This window comes from Pelodiscus sinensis, chromosome 26 (genome assembly GCF_049634645.1).
Source record: "Pelodiscus sinensis isolate JC-2024 chromosome 26, ASM4963464v1, whole genome shotgun sequence".
Lineage (NCBI taxonomy): Eukaryota > Metazoa > Chordata > Testudines > Trionychidae > Pelodiscus > Pelodiscus sinensis.
Window position 1 is genome coordinate 4,104,345 of NC_134736.1, and position 23,929 is coordinate 4,128,273.

At 46.9% G+C, this 23,929-nt stretch overlaps 1 protein-coding gene across 1 annotated transcript; it reads left to right on the forward strand.

Moving 5' to 3' along the window:
* Window positions 1-1,185: 1,185 nt before the first annotated feature.
* Window positions 1,186-23,715, forward strand: ZW10 (zw10 kinetochore protein). Its single transcript, XM_075909237.1, has 16 exons — window positions 1,186-1,413; window positions 1,890-2,024; window positions 3,716-3,817; window positions 4,648-4,725; window positions 4,859-5,018; window positions 7,085-7,225; window positions 8,684-8,875; window positions 9,832-9,995; window positions 11,299-11,481; window positions 11,996-12,234; window positions 14,227-14,298; window positions 16,053-16,222; window positions 17,098-17,228; window positions 17,752-17,883; window positions 21,821-22,023; window positions 23,289-23,715. Exons 1-16 carry the CDS (start codon window positions 1,297-1,299, stop codon window positions 23,407-23,409), a joined length of 2,340 nt encoding a protein of 779 aa, XP_075765352.1. The 5' UTR covers window positions 1,186-1,296; the 3' UTR covers window positions 23,410-23,715.
* The last annotated feature ends 214 nt before the right edge of the window (window positions 23,716-23,929 follow it).

Consider the following 23,929-nt stretch of genomic DNA (forward strand, 5'->3'; position numbering starts at 1 on the left):
AGTGGTTGAGAGGCCAAATTAGCAATCCACATGACCCAAGAATGACAGTGTGAATTCATTCTTTCACGTTTACATATAAATCTGCAGTAAATGAGATGGAAAATATTTATATATTCCCACAACAGCCATGGCAAAAGGATCCTTATCACTCAGAGGACCTAAAACAGTGCTCCCCAACCAGTAGAACAGGATCTATGGTAGATCTTGGAGCCTCTGACAGGCGATCTTGACTAGTTTAGGCAAGAGGCTCTCAGGCACAGCATGGTCAGCTGCCCTTTCCCCTCTGCTGCTCATCTCCTGCCCTTTGCCGTGGAGCTGCCCCTACCTCTGGGGAGCCTTCTGCTTTCTAGGCAGGGAAGGAAGAGGAGGGGGCTGATGTCAAGGTGCCCCCTCCCACTCTGTATCCTTTCTCCACAAAGCAGAGAGGGGGGTACAACAGGACTTGGGGTGGAGTCTGCTGGCTGCTTTAGGGAGTGGTAAAAGACCAAGGGGGTGAGCCTGCCTTAGGTAAGCAGTGCCCAACTGGAGTCCACAGCCTGAAACCCTTCCCCAGTCATGAACCACTTCCTATACCTGCCCTAGCCTCCCAGAGCCTGCACCTAGAGCCCCCTTCTGCAACCCAACTGCCTGCCCTGAGCTCACTCTCAATCTTACCCCAAGACCAGAACTTGCACCAACCCGCTGCCCCAGCCTGGTGAAAGCAGGGAGGATGGAGGGGGGGGGCAGGGTGTTTGGGGGGGAGGTAGATCTTGCATTGCACGTAAATTCAAAAAGGGATCTGGAGCTTCCAAAGGCTGGAGCCCCCTCCCCTCCGGAACCACCAGCCCAAGAGCTGCAGGAGACAGAAAAGCCCCTTTGCAGCTTCCCCCTCCCGCAGTCACTGCCGGGGGGGGGTCTCAGTGCGCCCCGGGGCTGCTGCAGCGGGCCGGCCCCTCCCCCACTTCGCAGCTGCTGCCTCGGCAGCTGCGAGGAGCGGCCCCGCCCCCTGCGGGTTGCAGGCCCCGCCCCCGCCAGCGGCCCAATCAGACGCGGGGCTCGTGCCCGGGCTCGGCCGGCGGCGGACGCAGGGAAGGGAGAGGAAAGCAAAACAAGATAGGTTTGAGCCAGGCCGCGGCCCGTAGGCTCCCCCGGCGCGGTGCACGCTGGGCGGTGTAGTCCCGCCCTGCCCCCCCGAGGGGCGTTGCTGGGAATTGGCGGCCCGGCGCTGGGCGCGCGGACTCGCTCTCCCGTGGTGCCGCGCGGCGGCGGGCCGTTGGGCGAGGAGGCGGCCGGGCCCGAGCCGGGCGCGGTGTCCCCATGGCCGCCCCGTCCGCCTCGCTGGTGGCCTCGGTGCTGGCGCACTCGGGCCGGCTGGAGAAGGAAGATCTGGGCGCCCGCATCGCCCGGCTCTCGCGCCAGGTGGAGGAGCTCAAGGTGGGGGGGATTGGCCGAGTTAGAAGGGGGCGGGGGGCTCAGGGAGGCGGGGGGGGGCTCTGGGGAGGGGGGAATAGGGGCGGGGGGGGCTCAGGAAGGGAGGCGGGGGGGCTCTGGGGAGGGGGGCGGGGGTGACACTGGGGGGGCTCTGGGGAGGGGAAGAGGGGGCGGGGGGGCTCGGGAAGAGGGGGCGGGGGTGACACTGGGGGGGGGGTTCCAGGCGTTTCCGGGCGGTGCCGCTGAGGTTCATTTCCCGGGGGGGGGGGCGTTGGGCTCCTGTCCAGTGTCTGTAGCGAGGGGGGGGCTGTGGGTGCGGCTCTGCTCCAGCCCTCGCCTGTGAGGTCCCCTCGCAAAACCGTCCTGCCCCTCTCAGCGCTGTGGGTCGCAGGGGGCTGCCCTGGGGAGAGGGGGTTTGGGCCCTGGGCTTTCTCTCGGGGGGTGGCTGTTCCGCTCCTGAGTCCAGCCCCTCTACCTAGGACGAAGTCTGCAACATGATTAACAAGAAGTACAACGAGTTCCTCCCGAGCATGGAGAGCGCCGAGGACTTGGTGTCGCAAGTGGACAGACTGTGCAGCGACATCGACCTACTGAGATCCAGGATTGAGAATGAGGTGACAGCAGCAGTTCTGCATTATCTGAGTCTAGCAGCTTTCCTCCTGCATCACCCCAGAGCAGTACAACTCCACTGATGTGTAGCATGCTCATGGCTGCACAGGAAGGCAAGGGAAGAGGAAAGCAAAATATGGCTAAGGGCTGCTGGGTGAAGCTCCACCTCTTATAAAACGTGTCCTTGTCTGAAACATACTAATTTATAATGTGTCAGACCTGCAATATAAATAGAGGGCAGCTATAACTTATTCATTATTTATGTAATTGTATGTAATTTTCCCCAGTGTTCATTACAGTAGTTTCACAGCCCATCATGTATCTTCTTGAATTATTCTTGAAGCCTCCCCCATTGAGATACAGAGGAATAATCTTTATTTTGCTGATAGGGGAAACTGAGGCACTGAGAGGCAGTGTGTTTTGACCGAAGTGTAACAGTGATTATGTGTTTGCAGCTGAGAAGTGAACCTTGTGTTACTATACATTGATTGCAAAACTGTCCACCTTCCCCTGGCTACTGACCTGCTTATATTTTTGAAGTGGGTCATCTAATCCGTACCCTTGGGCTAGTCCTCACAACTCTCACCTGTGTTACCACTCTGGCTTCAGAATGCTACTTAGAAAGGCTCTACAGTAGGTGGGAGACGAATCTGAATCCTTTCTTTGCAAAGGAGCATGATCGTCTCAAAAATTATGTGATGTGAAAATAATTTTTACATCTGATGCTAATTATGCTGTGTTAAGGCTGAAAGACTTAACCGTTCGCTTGACTTGTCTCTTTATTTGCTGTGAATTTATTTTATGTTTCTCAGCATAGACAAATAACAATCACTGAAATCAGTTTCATTAGTCAAGTGTTGCAGGAAATTGTTTGTTTATTTAACTATTGGGGGATTTTTTAAAAGAAGAAACTCCTGTATTGATCTTGGATGGCTGTGGAAGCTTTTTAAATGTATACTTTTGGCCTAATTCAAGTTGACATTTTTTAAATTTAAATTTAGAGGACTGTTAAAGAGACTCTAGAATCTCAACAATGTGTTTTGTTTTGTTTTGTTTTTTAAACTGCAATTTGATAGAGCCATGTTTTTTTTAATTCAGAAATTCCTGTACAATAATACTTCTTTTAAAACTTTTTGGCTACGTCTACACTGGCCATGTACTTTGAAGTAGGAATAAGAGATCCTCCGGAATAGGGCTTTATTCCGGAGGATCGGGCCAGTCTAGACGCTTTTTTCCGGCTTATCTACAAGCCGGAAAAAAGCGGCGGACATCTTTATTTAAATCCCGCGGGGGATATTTAAATCCCCCGCGGATTTCCCTATTCTGAAGTTGAAAATTAGCATGCCCCTTTCGGAAAAGGGGCCAGTGTAGACGTAGCCTTTGAGTTTTTCTTCTCTGTTGTTTGAAAGAGTTTTTCTCATGAGACTAAAACAGGCTGAGCATATAGAGAAACTATTATACAAATTGCTGTTGAATGCACTTGGTAAATACACTGGGAAAATAGAATATTTTTTCTTACTAATTCCTTGCAGTTATAATAACCATAGGTGTTGTTTGTAACTTTGGGAGGTACATCCATATTATGCAGCATGGTGGTGTTGCCATGTTGGTATTATTTTTTCAATGGAAACAGCTACATAGTCTTTGATTACTGTAATGAGTTGATGAATGCTTGATGTCTGTGTTGCTTTTCTAGGTCCAGAAAGATCTGAATGTGGCTGTTGCAGAATTTACTGAATTGAAGCAGCAGCTGGAGCGAGACTCATTGGTTCTAAGTGTGCTGAAACAGTTACAAGAGGTGAGGAAGGAGACTGGGAAAATGGCTTCAGATCACTACATGTTTCTGTTTGTTTTTTTCCATTCACATCTGCTTGGGTCTCCGTAGTGAACTAACAATTGTGACTCTTCTGTTCCTAGTCATGTAATTTTTAAAAAAATGCGCCCGCTAATCTTAGAGCTGAAATTGTATTTGTGTGTGATTGTGGAATCATAGAAATGTAGGTCTGGAAGGGGCCTCAACAGGTCATCTCATTTCATTCAGTTCCCCACACTGAGGCAGAACCAAGTATTAGACCAGTGGTTCCCAACCTGTGGTTCGCGTACCCCTGGTGGTCCATGACTTTACTGCAGGGGGTCTGTGGAAAGTTTTAAAATAATGATTGGCCCCACCGTGGTGAGCCCAACCCTTTCTTTTCTTTTTCTTTTCTCCCCCAGAAAGAGGAGTCTGTGAAATGTTAATAGATTGAAAAGGGGTCTGTATGCTTGCAAATGTTGGGAACCATTGTATTAGACCATCTTGAATAGGTATTTGTCCAGACTGTTCTTAATGACACAGGTACCACAGTCATCCTAGGTAATGGACACAGTACTCCAGCTGAGACCTTATTAGTGTTAAATAGAGTACGAGAATTACTTTGCATGTCTTCCTTACAATACTCTTGCTAATTCATCCCAGAGTGATGGTCACTTTTTGCAACAGTGTTACATCGTTTACTCTTATTTAGATCCTTTTCTGCAGTATTCCTTGTGAGGCAGTAATATCCCATTTTGAATTTGTGTTATTGATTGTTCTTTCCTGAATGTGGTACCTTGTACTTTTTAAATTTAACTTCTCTTTAACTCTTTCAGTTTGATACAACTATTAAAGACTACAGTACTGCATTACTGGAAAAGAAGTATGTAGCAGCAGCTCGCCATCTGAAAAAGGTAGTAACAAGCTTCTCTCCTATATGTAATTAATAATATCTTGTGATATTATCCCTGTCATTACTTGCCTGTCATCTGATCCATTTGCTTGGTTCCTATGCTCTGTGCATAACTACCTTCCTCTTACTGCTAGGCACGAAGTAGTCTGCAAATGCTACAATCCCGCAAAGGCTTTGAGCTGAAGGTTCTGAAAGCGCTAGGCATGGAGCTGACGGTGCAGACCCAGAATATGCTCCATCACCTGGGAGAAGAGTGGCGACAAATGGTTTTGTGGACGCTTCCTCCTTCAAAAGGTGCTGTACATTTCAGTTTGGTTCAGTGACTGAAATGATCCTGGCTCAAAATCCTCTTCAGAGCTAATCAGTTAGGGTAAATCTACACTGCAGAGAGATTTCAGGATACCAAGGTATCCCGAAATAACTACCCCATGTCTTAGAAACACACCTGTTGTTTTGAAATAATGGGCACGCTATTTCACCATCCCTGTAAACCTTGTTACGTAAGGGTTAAGGGGTGGCTTGAAATAACGTGTTATTTCGAAATGTGGTTCTGTGTAGACAGCGCCAAATTTTGGAATAGCCTTGAAATAAGCTACACAATTTGCATAACGCAAATCGCATATCTTATTTTGAGTTTAGGGTGCTGCATAGATGCACTCTTAGTTAATATAGGTGAACCAGGGTGGATTCAGCTACCCCTTCCTGCCAGTGGCATACTTCTAATGGCATGGGATTGCTTGGAGGCAGTGCCCTTTGGGTTTCACACCATGTGGAAGGAGGTTTGGAGCTATACAGGCAGCTTGCTACATTCAGTGGCTCTTAAAATGTATTTGACATGTTTTTTCTGGCCCAAACGGCAGTATTTCCTAGGGAGTGATATGAGAAGCCCTGAGAGTTCTCAGCCTCTAGTTCCTTTGTCAGTCATGAGGCCAAACCTGAGAGGCTGTAGGATTTCTTAGGCGTTGTTGGTGTCAGGTTGTGTATTATTGAGAAACTGACTTGCCCCATTAGCTGGGTGAGGCTTCTGAAACCTTTCATCTGGATGAACATGCTCACCTAGCAATGGCTTGTTTTGCAAGTTACTCCGCCTCCTCCTGTTCCTTAGAGCCTTCGGTAGTCCCAGGCAATGAGGGAATAGCAAAGTGTCCTTTGGGATAAAAAGTACTTGAGGAATAAAAGAGAGAAGATGAGTTTCATCTGACCTCGTTTTTCAAACTGTTGCACTGATAATTGAAGCCATGTCTGAAGCAATACTGATCATTTAATACATTCGGGGTGTTACCACTTCCTCTGTGCCATGTGTCTGCTCTGAGTGAGCCGTGGGTGTGAAGTATGTCTGATGCACAAGCATTTTTCCAATTCGGTTTTGTAGGAAAGTTCTCATCCTAGGAGACACCCTTCAGTTAGAGCTTTCATGTGACTTCCGTTTCATTTTCTTGTCTATATCTATAACTCCTTGAGCACGTTAGCAAATCCAGATTGCTTGATCTCAGCCTTCCAGATTCACCAGGAAAATTTACCGGGCCGGGCATTAAAAGAGGATCACCCACTCCCCATGATGACTATAAACACACACTAATGATATTTGATTTCTGATGAGTAGAACTGTGCGAAGCTGCTTTAGCTGTTTAGGAAAATGTAAACATCTGACACACAGGCAGTGCCAGAGGTAAGTACTTCAGTGTCCTCTGAGCCACAGCGATGCCTCAGGTAGTAAAACAAACTCTTGCCTTGGTTGAGATTATATTGGAGGAGGAAAAGTAATTATGGCCTAAATGTTCTTTACGTCCTAAATTTGCACAGAAATTGAAATGGGGGAACTACTTCCAGACCCATGTAAAAGACCAACACAAGCAGCTTGCAGGATGCTGCTCTTCAGCAGAGAAGGATTCTGGTGCCAAGTCCCTAGGCTGGCAAGAGCTGATCAGTACAGGCAACCCCCGACTTACAACCACCCTGCTCCGGCCGCCACCTCCACCCAGCACAGCCCCCGGCCAGCTCTGGCCCAGTGAACTGGGGACTACACCTCCCAGGAGGCAAAGCGGACCAGGAACGGAACCCTCATTTTATCATTGCGGCTAATGGGAAATAAGGGTTCGACTTATGACAGCTCGACTTACGACGGTTCTCCAGGAACCAATTAGGTCGGAAGTGTGGGGGTCGCCTGTATATGGAGACCAGGAGCTTGATGCTGTATCCCAGACATCCTTGAGATCTCTCTGGTTTATGGTCGGAGAACTGAGGGGAAGAAAGAGGAGCTTAAAGTTTTGCTTTGGTGCCCGTCCGAGTAGTTCTGTAGACTGTCCGCTCCTCTCTAGCCCAGTTCTCACTGTAACGGAGATGGTTATGCTTTCTTTTAGAAATCAGCAGTGCAGAGACGGTGATGCAGACGGAGTTGCACTTACACACCATGCCAGTGAAGGACGATCAGATCACTGGTGCTTCTGTGCTCCAGGCATTTGCTATCCTAGGAGAGCTGCGCTTCAGGCTTAAACATTTTGGTGAGACAGACCTCTGTGTGTCCCATGTACGGAACAGAATGTGGTAAGAGGGAGGCATTTTGTTGATTGCCAACCCCTCGGTCAGCGAATTCAACCCTTCCCTTGCCACACTGGCCTCTTCCCACGGCCAGGGTTGACTTTCCGCAGGCAGCCCCTCTCTGAGGAGTCTCTCAGGAAGGAAGGATGTTTTGTTTTCGTCCCCTGTTGTGTTTTTATTTTCCCACCCCCTTGCCCATTCCCTCTGCCCAGTGCTGAGGGGCTGGTAGTACTAGAGGCAGTATTGTTCCCCTCGTGTGGCAGCCCCCTGGGCTGGTCCGAGTGGTGGAATTGCAGATGCACAGGGATTCCCATACTGGAACAAAGCCTGCCAAACCACACGCCCTGCCGCATCCCTCTCGGACCTGCTATGCCCCCTGACACGTGCGAATTGAATCCCATGACCTCTATTCACGTGCAGCTCCCTGGAATTATTTATCCCTGCCTGTCGAGTTGTCTTATTACCTCCTTTTGATCTGTGGTTTTGTGGCTCAGTGGGCTCATGTTTAAACCTGTTTTCTGGATGCAGTCCCCTCCCTGGCAGAGAGCCAGGCATTTGTTTCAGGCTGTTGCAGGTGATTATAATGGCAAGTCGCAGTAAAGCGATTAGCGAGCTCTGACAGTGGCCAGCAGGTAGTGTCACCTACCTGGCTTTGTAATTCTACTATATATTTGTCTTTCTGTGAGCCTGTGTGTTTGGAAGAACTTCTCCTCAGTGGTACCAGCGAGGACCGCCAAATTCTGCACGCAGCTTCCTCTTATCGTAACTTAAAGCAAGGTCAGGGTTTGGATGCGCCTGGGATGGGATTACTGCTCCTTAAAGAGGCAGAATCACCAGGCAGGTAAAAGGGCTGGCGGGGGGCTGCCCCCCGGTTCACATGGGAACATTACACGGGAAGGGGAAAATAGTTCCCCTTCGTCAGGGAGCGAGGGGAAAGTGCAGTTGGCTGCATTCCTCACTCTGGCTGGAGAGCGCAGGGGACAGATGAACCCGGATCTGCCCCAGGCAGGGACATGCACCCCTCCCTGGAGCTGCAGCGGCCACTGAGAGGCACTTCTCACCTAGGCCCAGGCTTCTGTGATGACAGAGGGCTGGGGTTGTCCTCTCCCGGGGGCAGCCTGCATCCTGAACCCCTTTTCCCCCACCCCAGAGCAGTGATTCAAATGAGCATGTGCATTTTAATTGTATTTTCCAAACCCCCTGAGTGAGGCCGAGGAAATCTTCTAGTAGTTCATCATTTGATTTATAAAATCATGGGCTCTTTGCAGCTACCCAAGGGGAATATTCTTCATCTCGAATCTGAGCAACCCTCAGTCCAAGGTGCCCATCCTGGCTAGTCCCTCTTGGGCAAAGTGGAAGCAAACAAGCCGACCTGGCTGCCTACTGATGCTGAAGATCAATTCTCTGTCTCCCTTTCTCAGGCCAATTGCTGCTGAAGTACATCCTCAAGCCCCTGATCTCTTATCCCTCCCTTCGACCCCTGCTGAAGGAGCAGCCTGACGCAGCCGTCTTGCACTTTGAGTCTGAGAAGCCTAATCTGGAGCATTCGTCCCCGGTGGAGGTTTTTGGCAAGATCAAGCTGGTGCTTGAAGTTCTTCACAAACACTTGTTGAGTAGGTAGTTTGTCCCCTGCGGGAGATGCTGCTCCCCACAGCTGGCTCTTCTAGCTGTTGTGGAGGCCTCTGGGAATGCTTAGCAGTAGAACAGCCTGGTTTCCACCAGGCCCATGGAGCCCCTGCTACCCAGAACAGTGCTATGGAAGTGCCCTGAGATGTTCCGTTATAGCTCAGTGCGGTTTGCAAAGCTTGGCAGCTTTCAACACTGCAAATCTGCCCTCGGCTCCCTCTCTTTGGGCCCCTTTAGTCTTTCCAGCTCGGTGTGCCTCCTCCCGGTGGCTCTACAAATCGGCTTCCCGCCTCTTTGGTGAGAAGTGTGACGGGGGGGTCACTAATGCAGAAAGATGGGAATTCCTGAGAATGGAGTCCCTTCTTAAAAACCCGTTGAATTTCCTTGTCTCTGAAGAGCAGCCGACAGTATTAAATGGCGAAGGTGGGGTTTGAGTGACGGCAGCTGCAGAGTCTGTGAGCATTCAGGGAAAGCTCCAACCATGAAAAGGAAGAACAAAGAGTGTTTAGCTTGTAGGGCATCTTAGAAATGCTTTATTTCTCTACAGAAAGAGCTCGCCTCAGACGGCCAGTATTGCAAACTCATCACTTTGTGAGAAGCTCTGGGGCTCTTGAGGAAAAAAAGCTGGCACGTGTGATACGATCTATGGACAATTCTGTGTAGGACTAGTCTTGTGGAGGGTCTCTTGACAGTGTGCGAATGGGGCACATTCCAGGCACTGAGCAAACTCCTGGGAACACAAGTTTAGCCTAACAGGGCAGGGAATCCTGTAAGCCTAGCACATGGCCTGAGACCAGAGAACATCAGATGAAGGTGCAACCACTGACCATTTCTGTCCTGAGCTCACCATGGGGGTGTGGAAGGGATTGAGGGGTTCAGAGAAGATCTGCCCCTTGCATCATGTTTATAAAATCCATTTGGGCTATTTTTTTTTTCAATTCAGATGTGTGTCTTGATGAGTGTGGGGAAGACGACAAGGACTCCAAAGTGGTGGTGTCAGAGATGCTGGGTGACATAATCTGGGAGGAAATGTCCGACTGCCTCATTCGGGACTGTCTGGTGTACTCGATTCCAGCCAGCAGCAGCAAACTGCAGCAGTATATCGAGGTAGGACTCAGACCTAGGCCTGAAATCCATGCGACGTAAAACCTGGAAAGGCAGATTCTGCAATCCCGGGAATTGTCTGATCTTTAACCTCTGCTACGATAGGAAGGTCCAAAGTCAGTCTCTGCCTTAAGCCGTGTCTCCTATTCCTGCGGCACCAATGCCGGTGCAGTGTTTTTACTGTGTATTTTGCTCTCTTCTGTAATTGAACATGCAAATCAGTCCTATGCAGTTGAAGAGAGCAGCATCCAGTCTGTGCGCTCCACTCCAACAAGCTTAAGACGTTTGGCTTTTGCTAACAAAGCTGCAATCGGCATGAGCCCTCGAGCAGAAGCACTCCCCTTATAAAGAAGAGAGGGTGGCAGTGGGGGTTGGGACTTACTCCCTCCTTGGTCCAAAATACCCTGCAAGACACCAAATCTGGGCTATGTTGCCGAGTGAAGGCATCCTTGCTAGTAGCTGGCTGACCAGCCAGGTTCTAATGGAAATGATTTCACTGCTGTAGAGACTTAAATTGAATTGTATTTACAGTGTGATTAATGGTATTACAGGGTCTTTATTATTTTAAGTCTAAATTTAAACAAACAAACCAACCCAGAACTTAATCCCACTTCACAAATTCTATTTGGTGCCTAATTTCTGTTGAAGTCAATGGGAGTTAGGCACCTAATCAATATTTCCTGTAGTCGTATCCATCCATGGTGGATTTGTATCCATCCATGTGTGGAATAAATCCTTCTTTGTGCACTGAGGCACATGGAAATGTGCACCACCAATAGGAACAAAAACCTATCTGTGAGTTCTCTACTAATCAGCTGGGCAGCATTTGAATTTCTCCTGAATGATCACACCAGTGCCCAGCTTGCCGGGAACACTGCTTCTACCCGCCTTTGAGGTTCTGGGCCCTGGTGCTGGTAAAAGGTGCCAGATTGACTCCTGGATCTGGGGTCTATTTCCCAGAAGAGCCAGTAACAGCAAAGCTTATTTCATTCCACTTTTCCACGGGGTGTTCCCTTTTTTCAGCTTCAGTCACTCCTTGGTTCTGTGGTTGAGATTAACTGTCTCCCCTTTGTCATCAATGTCCACTGTAATATTTGTGTGCTGAATGCATGTTCCTGAGCCATTGACTGAAACAGACATCTCACATGAGCCATGGAAGCGCTGTCAGGTGGTTACAGTTTGAGATCATTACTGACAAATCAGATTCAAAGCTGTAATCTCAAACTTCATTCTACTGCTTGATTATTAGCTCATTGCAACTCATAACCCAGAATAGTGTGAACATTGTGCTCAAATGTCTTCTCAGGTGATTAAATCTACAGAAGAATTTGAGAAGAGCTTGAAGAACATGGGGTTTTTGAAAGGAGATGCCACGGACTTACTGAAATACGCCCGCAACGTCAATTCTCATTTTGCTAACAAAAAATGCCAGGATGTGATTGTGGCAGCCAGAAACTTGATGACCTCCGAAATACACAACACTGTAAAGGTGCTAGAGATGGCAATTTACAATGCATCTGTGTAAGAAACCACCTAGCTACTGAAGGAGAGTAGCTTAAAAATAAGTCTGTGTTTTATAGAGGGTTGTTTTGGTTTTCTTACTTGTGTGAATTCTACAAGAAATAGTTGCTGCTGAAAGTTTTGAATAGTGCATTTCTGTAGGGCTGCTTATTCTAACTACCAAGCCAAATATGAGTTTTAAAATAATGGAATGAAGCCTCTTCAGGACTAGATGGCTGGTTTTACATGTTTCTGTTAACAGAAATGTGAAGAGAAAAGATCCTTTACGTGATGCTTAAGAACGAGATTGTTGACTATTATGTATCACACCTATGGAGCTGTTAGCATGCTTCATGAATCTGTGATCCTCTCACACTAGCTCTGGTGGAGTCCCATGGAATTCACAGACTGGTGTGCACAATAGGGTCTTTGAAATTCATTGTTAAACTGTATCCATTCTCTAGGAACAAGGTTGTGATGTGCCGCTTTTCTCTCCTCTACAGGTCACACCTGATTGCTCCATAGCAATACCAAAACTGCCCAACACTGGGGCGGGTGATAACGTAAAAGCCCCAGAAGCCTCCAAAACAGCACCCAGTGAGCTGACGCATTTGGAGAATGAGGCCAAACTGAGTCCTCATATGTTCTCTCTGCCTACCTGCCGCATCAGTGCGTCTGTGGAGAAATTGATGGACTTGGCTTATCAGACCCTGTTGGAAGCTACCACTAGCACAGATCAGTGGTAAGAATTCAGATTGGTGAATGAAGCTGAAGGGATGCTTTTGAAATCGGTAGCTGTTTAAAGGACCAATGCTAGCAGGGCAGAGAACATCATTCATGTAAAACAATCAAGGAGAAATTGTTAATGAAAGCTGCTGATTTGCCGGTTGGAGAGCAAATCTTCACATTCATCCAGCAAACAGGAATAACCGCTGTGCAACTTGCGGTGCAGCCAGCTCCCCGGGAGCAGAGCCAGAGGTGGGAGTCAGTACACACTGGAAGCCGGCTTAAAAGCCAGCTTCAGGTGCGCATTAGCTCCTGGGGAGCCGGCTGCTGCTCTGCACTGCGGGCGCATGGAATTGTGTCATCACTTACGTTTTCAGTGGTTACACAGTTACCTGCTTTTTCACATCCCTAGCCAGTGTGTGGGAGGGTGAGCCGTCTGCTGTCCTACCTGAATGAAAGCAAAGAACGTGAGTTGTGTCTTTGGCAGAGATTTTAAGGATCCAAGGCTGTATTTGTCTGGCCTGACAACTGACGACCATGTCTGCAGCGACAGAGTGTTAATTTTTCAGGCATTTGTGTGTGTGTTGCGAGGGGAAATGCCGTCTCACTCCGGACATGTGGGCTGTGATTGTGTGTGTATGTTGCGTGGGGAAGTGCTGTCTCACTCCGGACATGTGGGCTGTGATTTTGAAGCTTGCCTCTATCTTCAAAGCCCTCTTGGGTAGCACTGCACAGATAGCAGGTATGCAGGTGATGCCAGCGCCTCGCCCTCGATGTGACAAGCTTACCAGAGAGCGGAGCTGTTTCCTCCACAGGATGATTCTGGGTGGCTGCCCCAGACCATGCGCTATGGGGCGCCCTGTGGCAGCCACCTCCACTGTCCTATGGACGAGATGACAGGCCCAGTGCATGGTGGCAACAGGGTTCTTCTCCCATCCACCCCCACTGTCCCGCACTCAGTGTCCTGAACAGCCCCGGAGCCTGCTCCACTGCGCTGTGCCGCCCTCTCCCAGCCAGCTGCGCTCCGCCCCTGACAATTCATCCTGAGCAGCCGGGGAGAAAACGAACGTGCTTTAAATTACTTGGCTTGTCTCCCTAGGTCAGGTTACGGTTAGGGTAGCTTTCACCTCTTGGGTGGCTTACAGAGCATGTTTGCTTTCAGAACAGGCTGCGCTCGAGGGTAGATGGCACATGGCCTGGCACATTAGGGTCCTGACACATACTCCTGTTCACTACCGTAGTGCAAATAATCTACAGGAGTAGTGGTTGCTAGTCACCACAACGTGTGCCTCCTGCTGCTCCCTACCACCTGCTGATTCCCCAGCTTCAGTAAGGAAGGTCGTGGAGGCTCTTTTCCCCCTCCCTTGAGGAAGAAAACGCAGGGCAAGTGGCTGTCCGCAGCTCCGGAATGAGCAATGCTTTCAGCTGTGCTTGTTCCCTTTGCGGCGTGGCAGAGGTAGTGAGGACCAGGGTTATCGTACCAGCCTTGACCAAGCAACTGAATCGTCTCCTCTTTGCAGCCTAAAATGGGATTTCAAACGTGTCTTTGTGTGTGTCTACCCTGGAGCTCGGGGTGTGATTTGCGGCACAAGGAGGCCGACACACGCTAGCTCTGATCAAGCGACTGTGCTAAAAAGTGCAGTGTAGGTCCAGTGGGACAGGCGAGCCAAGTGAGCATGTATCCAGACTTTCCCATGGGCCTGTACTGGGCATGGCCAGCCCGTCCTCTCACCTAGGTAGCTGTGGCTGCACTGCTGTTTTTAGCATGTTAGCTCGATCTGCACTGCCCCAGATGTGTCTTTCCCAGCTAGAAATAACACCTCCAGCCGAGGTCCTGCTGGAGCTTTTGAAAATTATCCCTTCATCTCTCCTGGTTCTGTTTGACTTCAGGGTCCAAATCAGCCATTGAATTCTTCCTACTTTCAGCCCTGCGTTAGGAATGCGCCAGTTGCTGCATGCATTAGATCCGATGGGAAGATTGTTAACAGGAATCTTGCTTGCCTTGCAGTTGTATCCAGCTCTTTTTCTCGGTGCGAAATATCTTCCATTTGTTCTATGACGTGGTGCCAATTTACCACAAGTAAGTGTGTGAGTGTTACATGGGTGCCTGCCTTAGGGAGGTGGGGGGAGCCAAGCTATTGATTTATACTCCTCCTCAGTTCTGTGTTTGTCTTGGGTGGGTTTTGGCATGGTGGACAGATACTCCCTTCTCCTTTGGGAAAGAGCACTGAGCCCCCTCCTTAAAATCACCTCATGGAATAATACCTAGTTTCTCTTTGGTGCTTTTCATTAATAGGGTCCCTGCAGAATCTGTCTCTGTAATCTTACTGCAAGGAAACTGGTTTGTATATTTCATGTAGGCAAATAAACTATTTATATCCCTTCTGGACCCTGTGTATGCTGGAACACAGATAGTGCTGGCTACAGCTAAAGCATTATCAAGCCCGTTGGAACATCTCTGGCTACGTCTAGACTACATGCCTCTAGCGACAGAGGCATGTAGATGAGGCTACCAGGCATAGGAAAATGAAGCGGCGATTTAAATAATCGCCGCTTCATTTAAATTTACATGGCTGGCGCGCTGAGCCGATCAGCTGTTTGTCGGCTCAGCGCGGTAGTCTAGACGCGCGGGTGTCGACATCAAAGGCATTTGTCGACCGCCCAGGTAAGCCTCCTGGGATGAGGTTTACCTGGGTGGTCGACAGATGCCTTTGATGTCGACACCCGCGTGTCCAGACTACCGTGCTGAGCCGACAAACAACTGATCGGCTCAGCGCGCCAGCCATGTAAATTTAAATGAAGCGGCGATTATTTAAATCGCCGCTTCATTTTCCTATGCCTGGTAGCCTCATCTACATGCCTCTGTCGCCAGAGGCATGTAGTCTAGACGTAGCCTCTGTCAGCTGTCATCGGAGATGGCCTAACCTGGCTTAGTCAGATGCTTCTTTGTGGGCAGGAATTTGAATCCCAATCTAAGCAACGATTTTTAGACTCATCCCTACATGGGAATGGTCTGTATGCAGTTTTGTAACAGCTAGGTTGGAAACTTGCCTCAATCCATTTTCAAGCCACAGCATGGACATGGCCAAAACCTTTCAACCCCACTGTGGCTCGTTTTGTGATGTGCTTCCCTCCCCCAACAGCTGGTGTCTTTCCCTTGGGGAAAAGCAGTGGTAGGAAAGGGTTAAAATCCCAGGCAGGAACTGGATTTGAGGACCGAGAGCCCTGCTACAACCCAATGCTTTTCCTCTCCTGCTTCTCAGGCTTCACTTGAGATAATTTGATTCTAGACCTGGCTAAAATGTGTGCATGTCTACACTAAAACCACTACAGACCTGTGCTGCTGCAGAGCTTCCATGTGGCTGCTATCTACTGCCGGCAGGGGTTCTCCTGTTGGCTCAGGTAATCCACCTCCTCAAGAGGCAGTAGCTAGAGGATGGAAGAATTCAACCTACTTCTGTCTACGCAAGGAATTAAGTTGACTATTTATGCCGCTTGGGATAGGACTTTTACACACCCCTGAACATTGTAGCCAACCTCCTCTGCTTGTGTAAAGGTCTACAGAGGTGATTATGTTGTGCTGCCCTCTCAGCGTTCACTTCCCATTGTACGTGAAAGTCCAGAAGCCACATGCTTTTATTCTAATTGTCCCTCGTGTTGCTTTTGGTTAGGTAGCAGCAGCATTGATCTGAGAGTGAAGAGAGCTTCTTGCTTATTGAGTGTCTAACCTGGACCTTTTCTGAACCATAGAACAATATCAGGGCGTATTTTTATGTTTAGAGTCCCAGATCTGATTCAAAATGTCTCTTTATTTCTTCCCTTCTCCTCGGGTAGAGAAAAACTTCAGAAACTACCCCAGCTGGCGGCCATTCATCACAACAATTGTATGTACATTGCCCATCACTTGTTAACCCTAGGACACCAATTCCGATACCGCCTCACCTCCGTACTGTATGATGGAGCAGCTACCTTCGTGGATCTGGTGCCTGGCTTTAGGAGACTTGGTAATTTTACCTTTCATACTGAAATACACTGACTGGCACAACTGCCTCTTGTCCCAGTGTTTATGTTGAGAAGTGTATAATCGAAAGGGAACTTGGTGGTGAAAGCAGGGGGCTGGGAATTAGGAACCCTGGCAGCGTGTGACCTTCAGCCAGTCACTGAACTTCTTTGTGCCTCATTTTTTTGTTATCTATATAACAGGATAGTGCTTCAATGAGGGTGGTGGCTGAACTAGCTCTGAGATTTAATTCAGCTTAACAGGGCATTAGATGAAACGTGTTAGGAAGTGTTGAGAGTGATCAATATTAGAGTAATATTGGCCAAAACATGGTTTATTCTGCATCGATCTCCAGTCTGGTCTGTCAGTCTTATTGCTTTCAGTGGGAGTCTGCATAGCTAGGTTTCCATTTTCAGTTCCCTGATGGTGTCACTCAGGAGGTGGTTGTGCTAGAATATGGCTATGTTTACACTGCAGGGAAAAGTCGGGAAAAGATACGCAAATTGCAAACCGCAAGTGCATCTTTTTATACTTTTCTTCCGAAAGAGGCTTTTCCAACATTTTGCACACGCGTGCGCACACATATTTGTGGATTGGATTTTTAGGAATCAGAAGTGGGTGAGATCTCACTTACTGGGGCAAGAGGTGAGAGGTTTCCCTAGCTCTGTGCCGGACGATATATGCCTGGCAGAACGGTACCACATACCTGTTCTGTGAGACAGGGAAAGGTAAATGTGTTTGTCTTTTAAAATGGATCCTAGTCTAATGGCAGGCTTGTGTTCTGGGGCTGAATGTCTCCGAATAGGCACATCAGATATACTGCTTACATCGTCTGAGGCTGTGGAATAAATGGCTTCCTCTTCTCGTTTGCTCCGCCAGGGATGGAGTGCTTTTTGGCCCAGATGCGTGTGCAGAAAGGAGAACTCCTGGAGAGATTGTCAAATGCAAGGAATTTTTCCAATTTGGACAACGAGGACAACTATTCTGCAGCAAAGAAAGCAACACGACAAGTGAGTGATGCCAGCCAAAGGGCAATAAGGATTCTAGCGTAAGGGATCTCTCTCTCCTCCTCCTCTTCCCCCCCCCCCCCCCCCCCCCCCCCCCCCCCCCCCGAGTAGTAGCAGTAAGAATTCTTAGCATGGATGTAATGCTTAGAATTACAATGGAATTGAAAGAACTTGTTTTCATTTGGGTTTGTTTCCCTTTTACAAAAACTGAAAAATGTTCATTTGGATTCCATTCACTTCAAATCAATATGAAAGGGTGTTTTTTTTATTTTGAATTACTTTTTAAAAAATTAGATTTTGGTAAACTTTCAATTTTTTTCTATTTTGTTTGAGCTTTATCAGGGAAAATAGCTGAGTTGGTTTTTTTAACCTCCTCTAGATTCAAGCCCAAAGTACTATTTTTTTTCCTTAATCCGATACCTTACTCTGCTTTGGAAAATGAGTTTATAGCTGTGTAATTGCCCTATCATCTTTAGTGTCTATCTTTGTTTATGATTCTGGCTAAGGTGGAGTTGTTCTCTTCCAGGTACTGCACCAGCTAAAGAGACTTGGCAAAGTATGGCAAGATGTGCTTCCAGTCAATGTCTACTGCAAGGCCATGGGGATCTTACTGAATACAGCGCTCAGTGAGGTTATTAATAGAGTCACGGCTTTAGAGGTAAGGGGTAAATCCAAGTGCTCTACATATCAAGGATCAAACGTTATAAATAAGGTACTTGATTACCTTGCAGATGAGCTTGCAAGAGTCAAGTTTCACGGCCACTATTGACTTTCCCTGATATCTAGGATCCAGTATAACAACAGAAATGCTTCAAGCTTCCATCATCCAGAACTGACCGAGACCATGCACACCAACTGGGTGAAATCCTAGTACCATTGAAGACAATGTTCAGTCTCCTATTTGCATAGTGGAGTAGGCAGATTTTACTTTTAAGTGGTGCCCTCAGGATTTAGCAAAGCGTACTGGGAGGATGGAGTTTGAAAGGCGTTTGCAAAGTTTCAAAGACAGATTCTCTGAGTCTTGTGTAGAACAGATGTAATTATTTTGAAATTTCCTGAAAACCAGGGAATTGGAAATGTTTTAATTGCAGAAACATCAGAAACACAGGGATTCCAAAATGAAATGTACTTCTGGGATTTCCAGCAGCTGCTCAGTGAAATGGACATAAAACTTTCCAGTTTCACTGCTGCCCACTACGGAATAGCAGCTGTTAATCTGATATGAATCATACTAGCTATTGCATGGTATTTCAGGGTCTGCTGGCTCAGGGGACCCCCAAGACTTCCAAATTCCCATGCCAGCTGGCTCCTGGGCCTTCCCAACTCATGCAGACTGGGGAGACAGACAGCCTGGTAGTCCTGCTCAGTGGCTGGGAACCTGGAAGCTCTGAGAACCCCCGCTCCCTGCTGCAGAGCATGGGGGCTGTGCATGAATCTCTGCATCCTAGCAGACACCACAGACTAAAATGAGTGCAGGATCTCCATTGCAAAAGTATGCTGTATTTCCCTATACAGTGTCTGTTAAGTGATTGGTAGGTTATGCTGGGACAAGAAGTAAAATGAGCATGTTTAATTGTTGAAAGGAAATACCATTTCATACCAAATGACAGAAATATGCTGATCCAGCTGAGATCTGTCCTCTAGTCTCCCTGAAGAAAATTAGACTATGGACACAGGTTGGGAACTGGCAGGCCCACACATGCTGGAAACAGCCTCCACCCACCCCGGTTTAATCAGTTAACTGGTTAAACTTAACATTAAACGATTAACTACCCAAATGAATTAGACCAATATTACAACACTTCTATGTATGAGCTTCTTTACAGGAAAATTGCCTAGGCTGTGCGTGCGCCAATAAACTTAAAGCTCACAGGTTAAGGTGGCATAGAATCATAGATCACTAGAACTGGAAGGGATCTCAAGAGGTCATCGAGTCCAGTCCCCTGCCCTCATGGCAGGACCAAGCACCGTTTAGACCTTCCCTGATAGATGCCTATATAACCTGCTCTTAAATATCTCCAGAGATGGAGATTCCACAACCTCCCTAGGCAATTTATTCCAGTGTTTAACCACCCTGACTAGTAGGAACTTTTTCCTAATGTCCAACCTAAATGTCCATTGCTGCTTGTCCAATCATCAGAGGCCAAGGAGAACAATTTTTCTCCCTCCTCCTTGTAACATTCTTTTAGGTACTTGAAAACTGCTATCATGTCCCCTCTATTTTCTCCTTTCCAAATTCTTTCAGTCTTCTCTCATGTTCGCTAGACCTTTAATCATTCTTGTTGCTTTTCTCCAATTTCTCCCCATCTCTCTTGAAATGCGGTGCCCAGAACTGGACACAATACTCCCAACTAAGGCCTAATCAGCGCAGAGTAGAGCACAAGAATGACTTCTCATGTCTTGCTCACAACACTCCTATTAATGCATCCTAGAATCATGTTTGCTTTTTTTGAAACAGTGTCACACTGTTGACTCATATTTAGCTTATGGTCCACTATGACCCCTAGATCTCTTTCTGCCTTACTCCTTCCTAGACAGTGGCTTCCCATTCTGTATGCGTGAGACTGATTCTTCCTTCCTAAGTGGAGTACTGTGCGTTTGTCCTTATCAAACTTCGTCCTGTTTACCTCAGACCATTTCTCCAGTTTGTTCAGATCATTTTGACCCTATCCGTCAAAGCAGTTGCAACCCCTCCCAGCTTGGTATCATCTGCAGACTTAATAAGTGTACTCTTTATGCCAATGTATATCATTGATGAAGATACTGTACAGAACAGATCCTAAAACAGACCCCTGCGGAACCCCGCTTGTTATGGCCTTCCAGCATGATTGTGAACCATTAATAACTACTCTCTGAGAACGGTTATCCAGCCAGTTCTTCACACACCTTATAGTAGCCCCATCTAAGTTGTATTTGCCTAGTTTATTGATAAGATCACGTGAGACTGTATCAAATGCCTTACTAAGGCTAGGTCCACTGCTTATCCACAAGACTTATCCTATTAAAGAAAGCTATCAGATTGGTTTGACATGATTTGTTCTTTACAAATCCATGCCGGCTTTTACCTATCACCTTATTTCCTTCCAGATGTTTGCAGATGAATTCCTTGGTTACTTGCTCCATAATCTTTCCTGCCACAGAAGTTAAACAGAACGGTCTATAGTTTCCTGTGTTGTTTTTACTTCCCTTTTTATAGACGGACACTGTATTTGACCTTTGCCAGTCTTCTGGAATCTCTCCTGTCTTCCATGATTTTTCAGAGATGATAGCTAAAGGCTCAGATACCTCATCTGTCAGTTCCTTGAGTATTTCATCGGGCCCTGGTGATTTTCAGACATCTAACTTTTCTAAGTAATTTTTAACTTGTTCTTTTTTTATTTTATCTTCTAAACCTATCTCCTTCCCACTGACATTCACTGTTAGGCATTCCTTCATCATCAGACTTCTTGGTGAAGACCGCAACAAGGAAGTCATTAAGATCCTCTGCCATTTCCAAGTTTCCTGTTATTGTTTGTCCCTCCTCACTGAGCCTACCCTGTCCTTGGTCTTTCTCTTGCTTCTAATATATTTATATAATGTCTTCTAGTTACCCTTTATGTCTCTAGCTAGTTTGAGCTCGTTTTGTGCCTTTGCCTTTCTAATCTTGCTCCTGTATACCGGTATTGTTTGCTTATATTCATCCTTTGTAATTTGTCCTAGATTCCACTTCTTATGACTTCTTTTTGATTTTGAGATCATGCAAGATTTCCTCTTTTGCCATGCTTTCTATCTTTCCTATGCAGTGGAATAGCTTGCTTTTGAGCCCTTAATAATGTCCATGCCAACAATCTTCAGTTGTTTTTCCTTTTAGTCTTGCTTCCCATGGGACCTTACCTACCAGCTCTCTGAGCTTACCAATATCTGCCTTCCTGAAATCCATTGTCTCTCTTTTGCTATTCTCCCTTCTACCATTCCTTAGAATCATGAACTATATGATTTCATGATCACTTTCACCCAAGCTGCCTTCCACTTTCAAAATCTCAACCAGTTCCTTGCTATTTGTTAAAATCGAATCTAGAACAGCTTCCTCCCTAGTAGCTTTTTCAATCCTAGCATGACATCACCCTTGTTTACCCTTTTAATGTAACCCAGAGACTCTCAATACATCTGTCTCCTACGTCCATCTTCACCTCAGTCCAAGTGTGTACATTTTTAATATTTCAGGCAATACCTCCTCCTGGTTTACCCCGCCTATTCTTCCTGAGTGACTTCCCTGTAAAGTGTTCAAGCTTGTATAATAATGTCCCTTGCTTCTCAGTAAGATGTTCTGAATTCCAGTGCTCTTTGAAACAAGCATAGATACTGTGCTGAGCAGATGCCAAGAACTTGTTCAAATGCACACATTCATAAATATGTTTTTTGTTTTTTGTTTTTTTTTTTTGGCGTGGCAAATTAGGAAGCAGATGAAACCTGGTGTGTGTCATGGTACATTAAGTACAGTTCAGATGACTGATTTATCATCTTCACAAAGCTTTCTGTTCCTTTCATGTCACTTTCTGCCCTAAGCACCGGAAAACACTTAATTGTTCATTTGCTCCCCCTCTGTGCAATTCTAGGATATCTCTGCTGAGGACGCAGACAGATTGCACTTCCTATGCAGGGCTATACTGGAAGAAGGACCTTTGGTGTTCACTCCATTACCCGAAGAAAACAAAAATAAGAAATACCAAGAGGAAGTTCCAGTCTATGTTCAGAAATGGATGACGTTCAAAGAGCTGATGATGATCCTACAGGCCAATCTCCAAGAAATAGTAGATCGGTAAGCATCTTTCTTCTAATACACACACACACACACACACACACACACACACACAAAATTTTTTATAAAAGTATTGATAGATCATGCCATCAAATCTGCAGTGTTCTCAATTCAAGGAATGCTGTGGGCTTGAAACTGCATTAATTTTAATAAAGGATGTCAAATAGTTTTGGATATTGCAACTACCTATAATTTCTCCTGATTGGTTTTTGCAATTTTGTGCATTTTGCATTTCTTTGCGAAAGAGCAACGCAAATGAGAAACTGGCTGAGCGTGTAAGGGAGAAGTGAAAATGACTATCTACAAAATGCTGCCCACAGGCAGAAACCTGTCAAACCAGACCTATTTTTTTCTCTCTTCTCCCATAAATAAACATAATCTGGACCTGCCTTGTGTATATCATGGCCTTCTGTCCACCACTTTGATGTTTTCTGTGCCTACTTCCTGTTGTATTTTCCTGTGTGGCCAGTTTGAACTTGAAGATGCTGTGTCTTGCTCCTTTAGACAGGCAAGGGAGACTCTCATGAATTTTACAAAAGAGTTGGACCCAAAAACCTCAGAAGGCAACAATAACTGGCAACAGATGCCTGGAACCAGGCTGTCCCCATACTTAGTTTCTCCAGAAGCACCTTTGACGGGTGGGGATAACCGACTGTCTCAGCAACCTTAGCTTAGAGGCACAAAGCACATGGAGAGCAAATGGGAAAAGCAACTTCTCCTTTAGACCCAAATGCTCTGTCACAACCCACCCTCCGAGCGCCTCACAACAGCTGTCGGAACAATTTGGGATCATCCTGAATGCTCTGGTTCCGCCCCCGGCCTTGCTGTCCCAAGAGCTGGTGACTTGCGTGGACACTGTAAATGCAGGCAGAGCAGGCTGTAAGCTGATTGTGAGTTTGAGGCAGAGCAGAGGGAGCACTGTGTGTAGTGAAAGTCCCCAACAGCAGGTTGCTTTGTTCATATGGCCATTTACCAGTGGACACAATTTGTGTCCACCGTGCATGCCGGGAATCAGCTACATTTGAGGCTGCAGGAACAGGCAGTGCCTCCTCGCTCTACAATTAGTTGTAACCATACCAAACGTCATTTGGCTGTAGCAAGAGGAAGTCATGCAGGGTAGAACTGTGCTTGTCATGGAAACTCAGCAGCTTGAAATATTCAGGAGTGTAGGACTGTTTGTGGAAGGAAGGGCTATAGATCTGGATTGGTTATTGGTATTGGAGTTACACAGAGCACTACACTGTTTCCCTTTTCCTCTCTTCCAGATGGGCAGAGGGCAAAGGGCCCCTCGCAGCTGAATTCTCCCCCGTGGAGGTAAAGAGTTTGATCCGAGCCTTATTCCAGAACACCGAGAGGAGAGCAGCGGCCCTTGCCAAAATTAAATAGCCTGTGATTAGTCCTGCACAACAGACTTTTCCCAGGTCTCAAATTATCATCTGGATTTTACCCTTTTTATACCAGGCTAAATCTTTACGAAGGCACTTTCTGGAGGCCTGGCCAATGGGGAAGAAAACCTCTTGCACCTCAGCATTTATAAAAATCAATGCAGATTTGCTTCCTGAAACAAAGGAAAATACTGTGGCAGTGGCTCTTATTTACTGCATCCACTTCCCAGAGAGCGCACTGTTACGTGACAAAAGAGCTTGTTTGTAGCACAGAATACATCAACATTTTTCTCATTTATTTGTAGAACAGACTGCTTTGAGAAGTTTTTTCTGTCTGCTGTTATGCAAGTGCTAAGATGTCCACTTCCTAAAAAAACCCACACACATATTTGAGCTCTGCACGGCAGAGATATAAGCCTAAAGTAACTTCAATGACAACCCCCATTAACTCCTTAGAACAATAATGAATGTTGGTAGAAGGGCTGTAGAATGTCTTGTCTGAATAGAGGGTATGTACAGCA

Excerpts from the sequence above, each read along its gene's own strand:
- ZW10 (XM_075909237.1), top strand. The coding sequence starts at position 1,297 with ATGGCCGCCCCGTCCGCCTCGCTGGTGGCCTCGGTGCTGGCGCACTCG. Across the intron at positions 11,482-11,995 it reads AAATACACAACACTGTAAAG|GTCACACCTGATTGCTCCAT; the intron begins GTGCTAGAGATG and ends TCTCCTCTACAG. Across the intron at positions 16,223-17,097 it reads GCCTGGCTTTAGGAGACTTG|GGATGGAGTGCTTTTTGGCC; the intron begins GTAATTTTACCT and ends TTGCTCCGCCAG.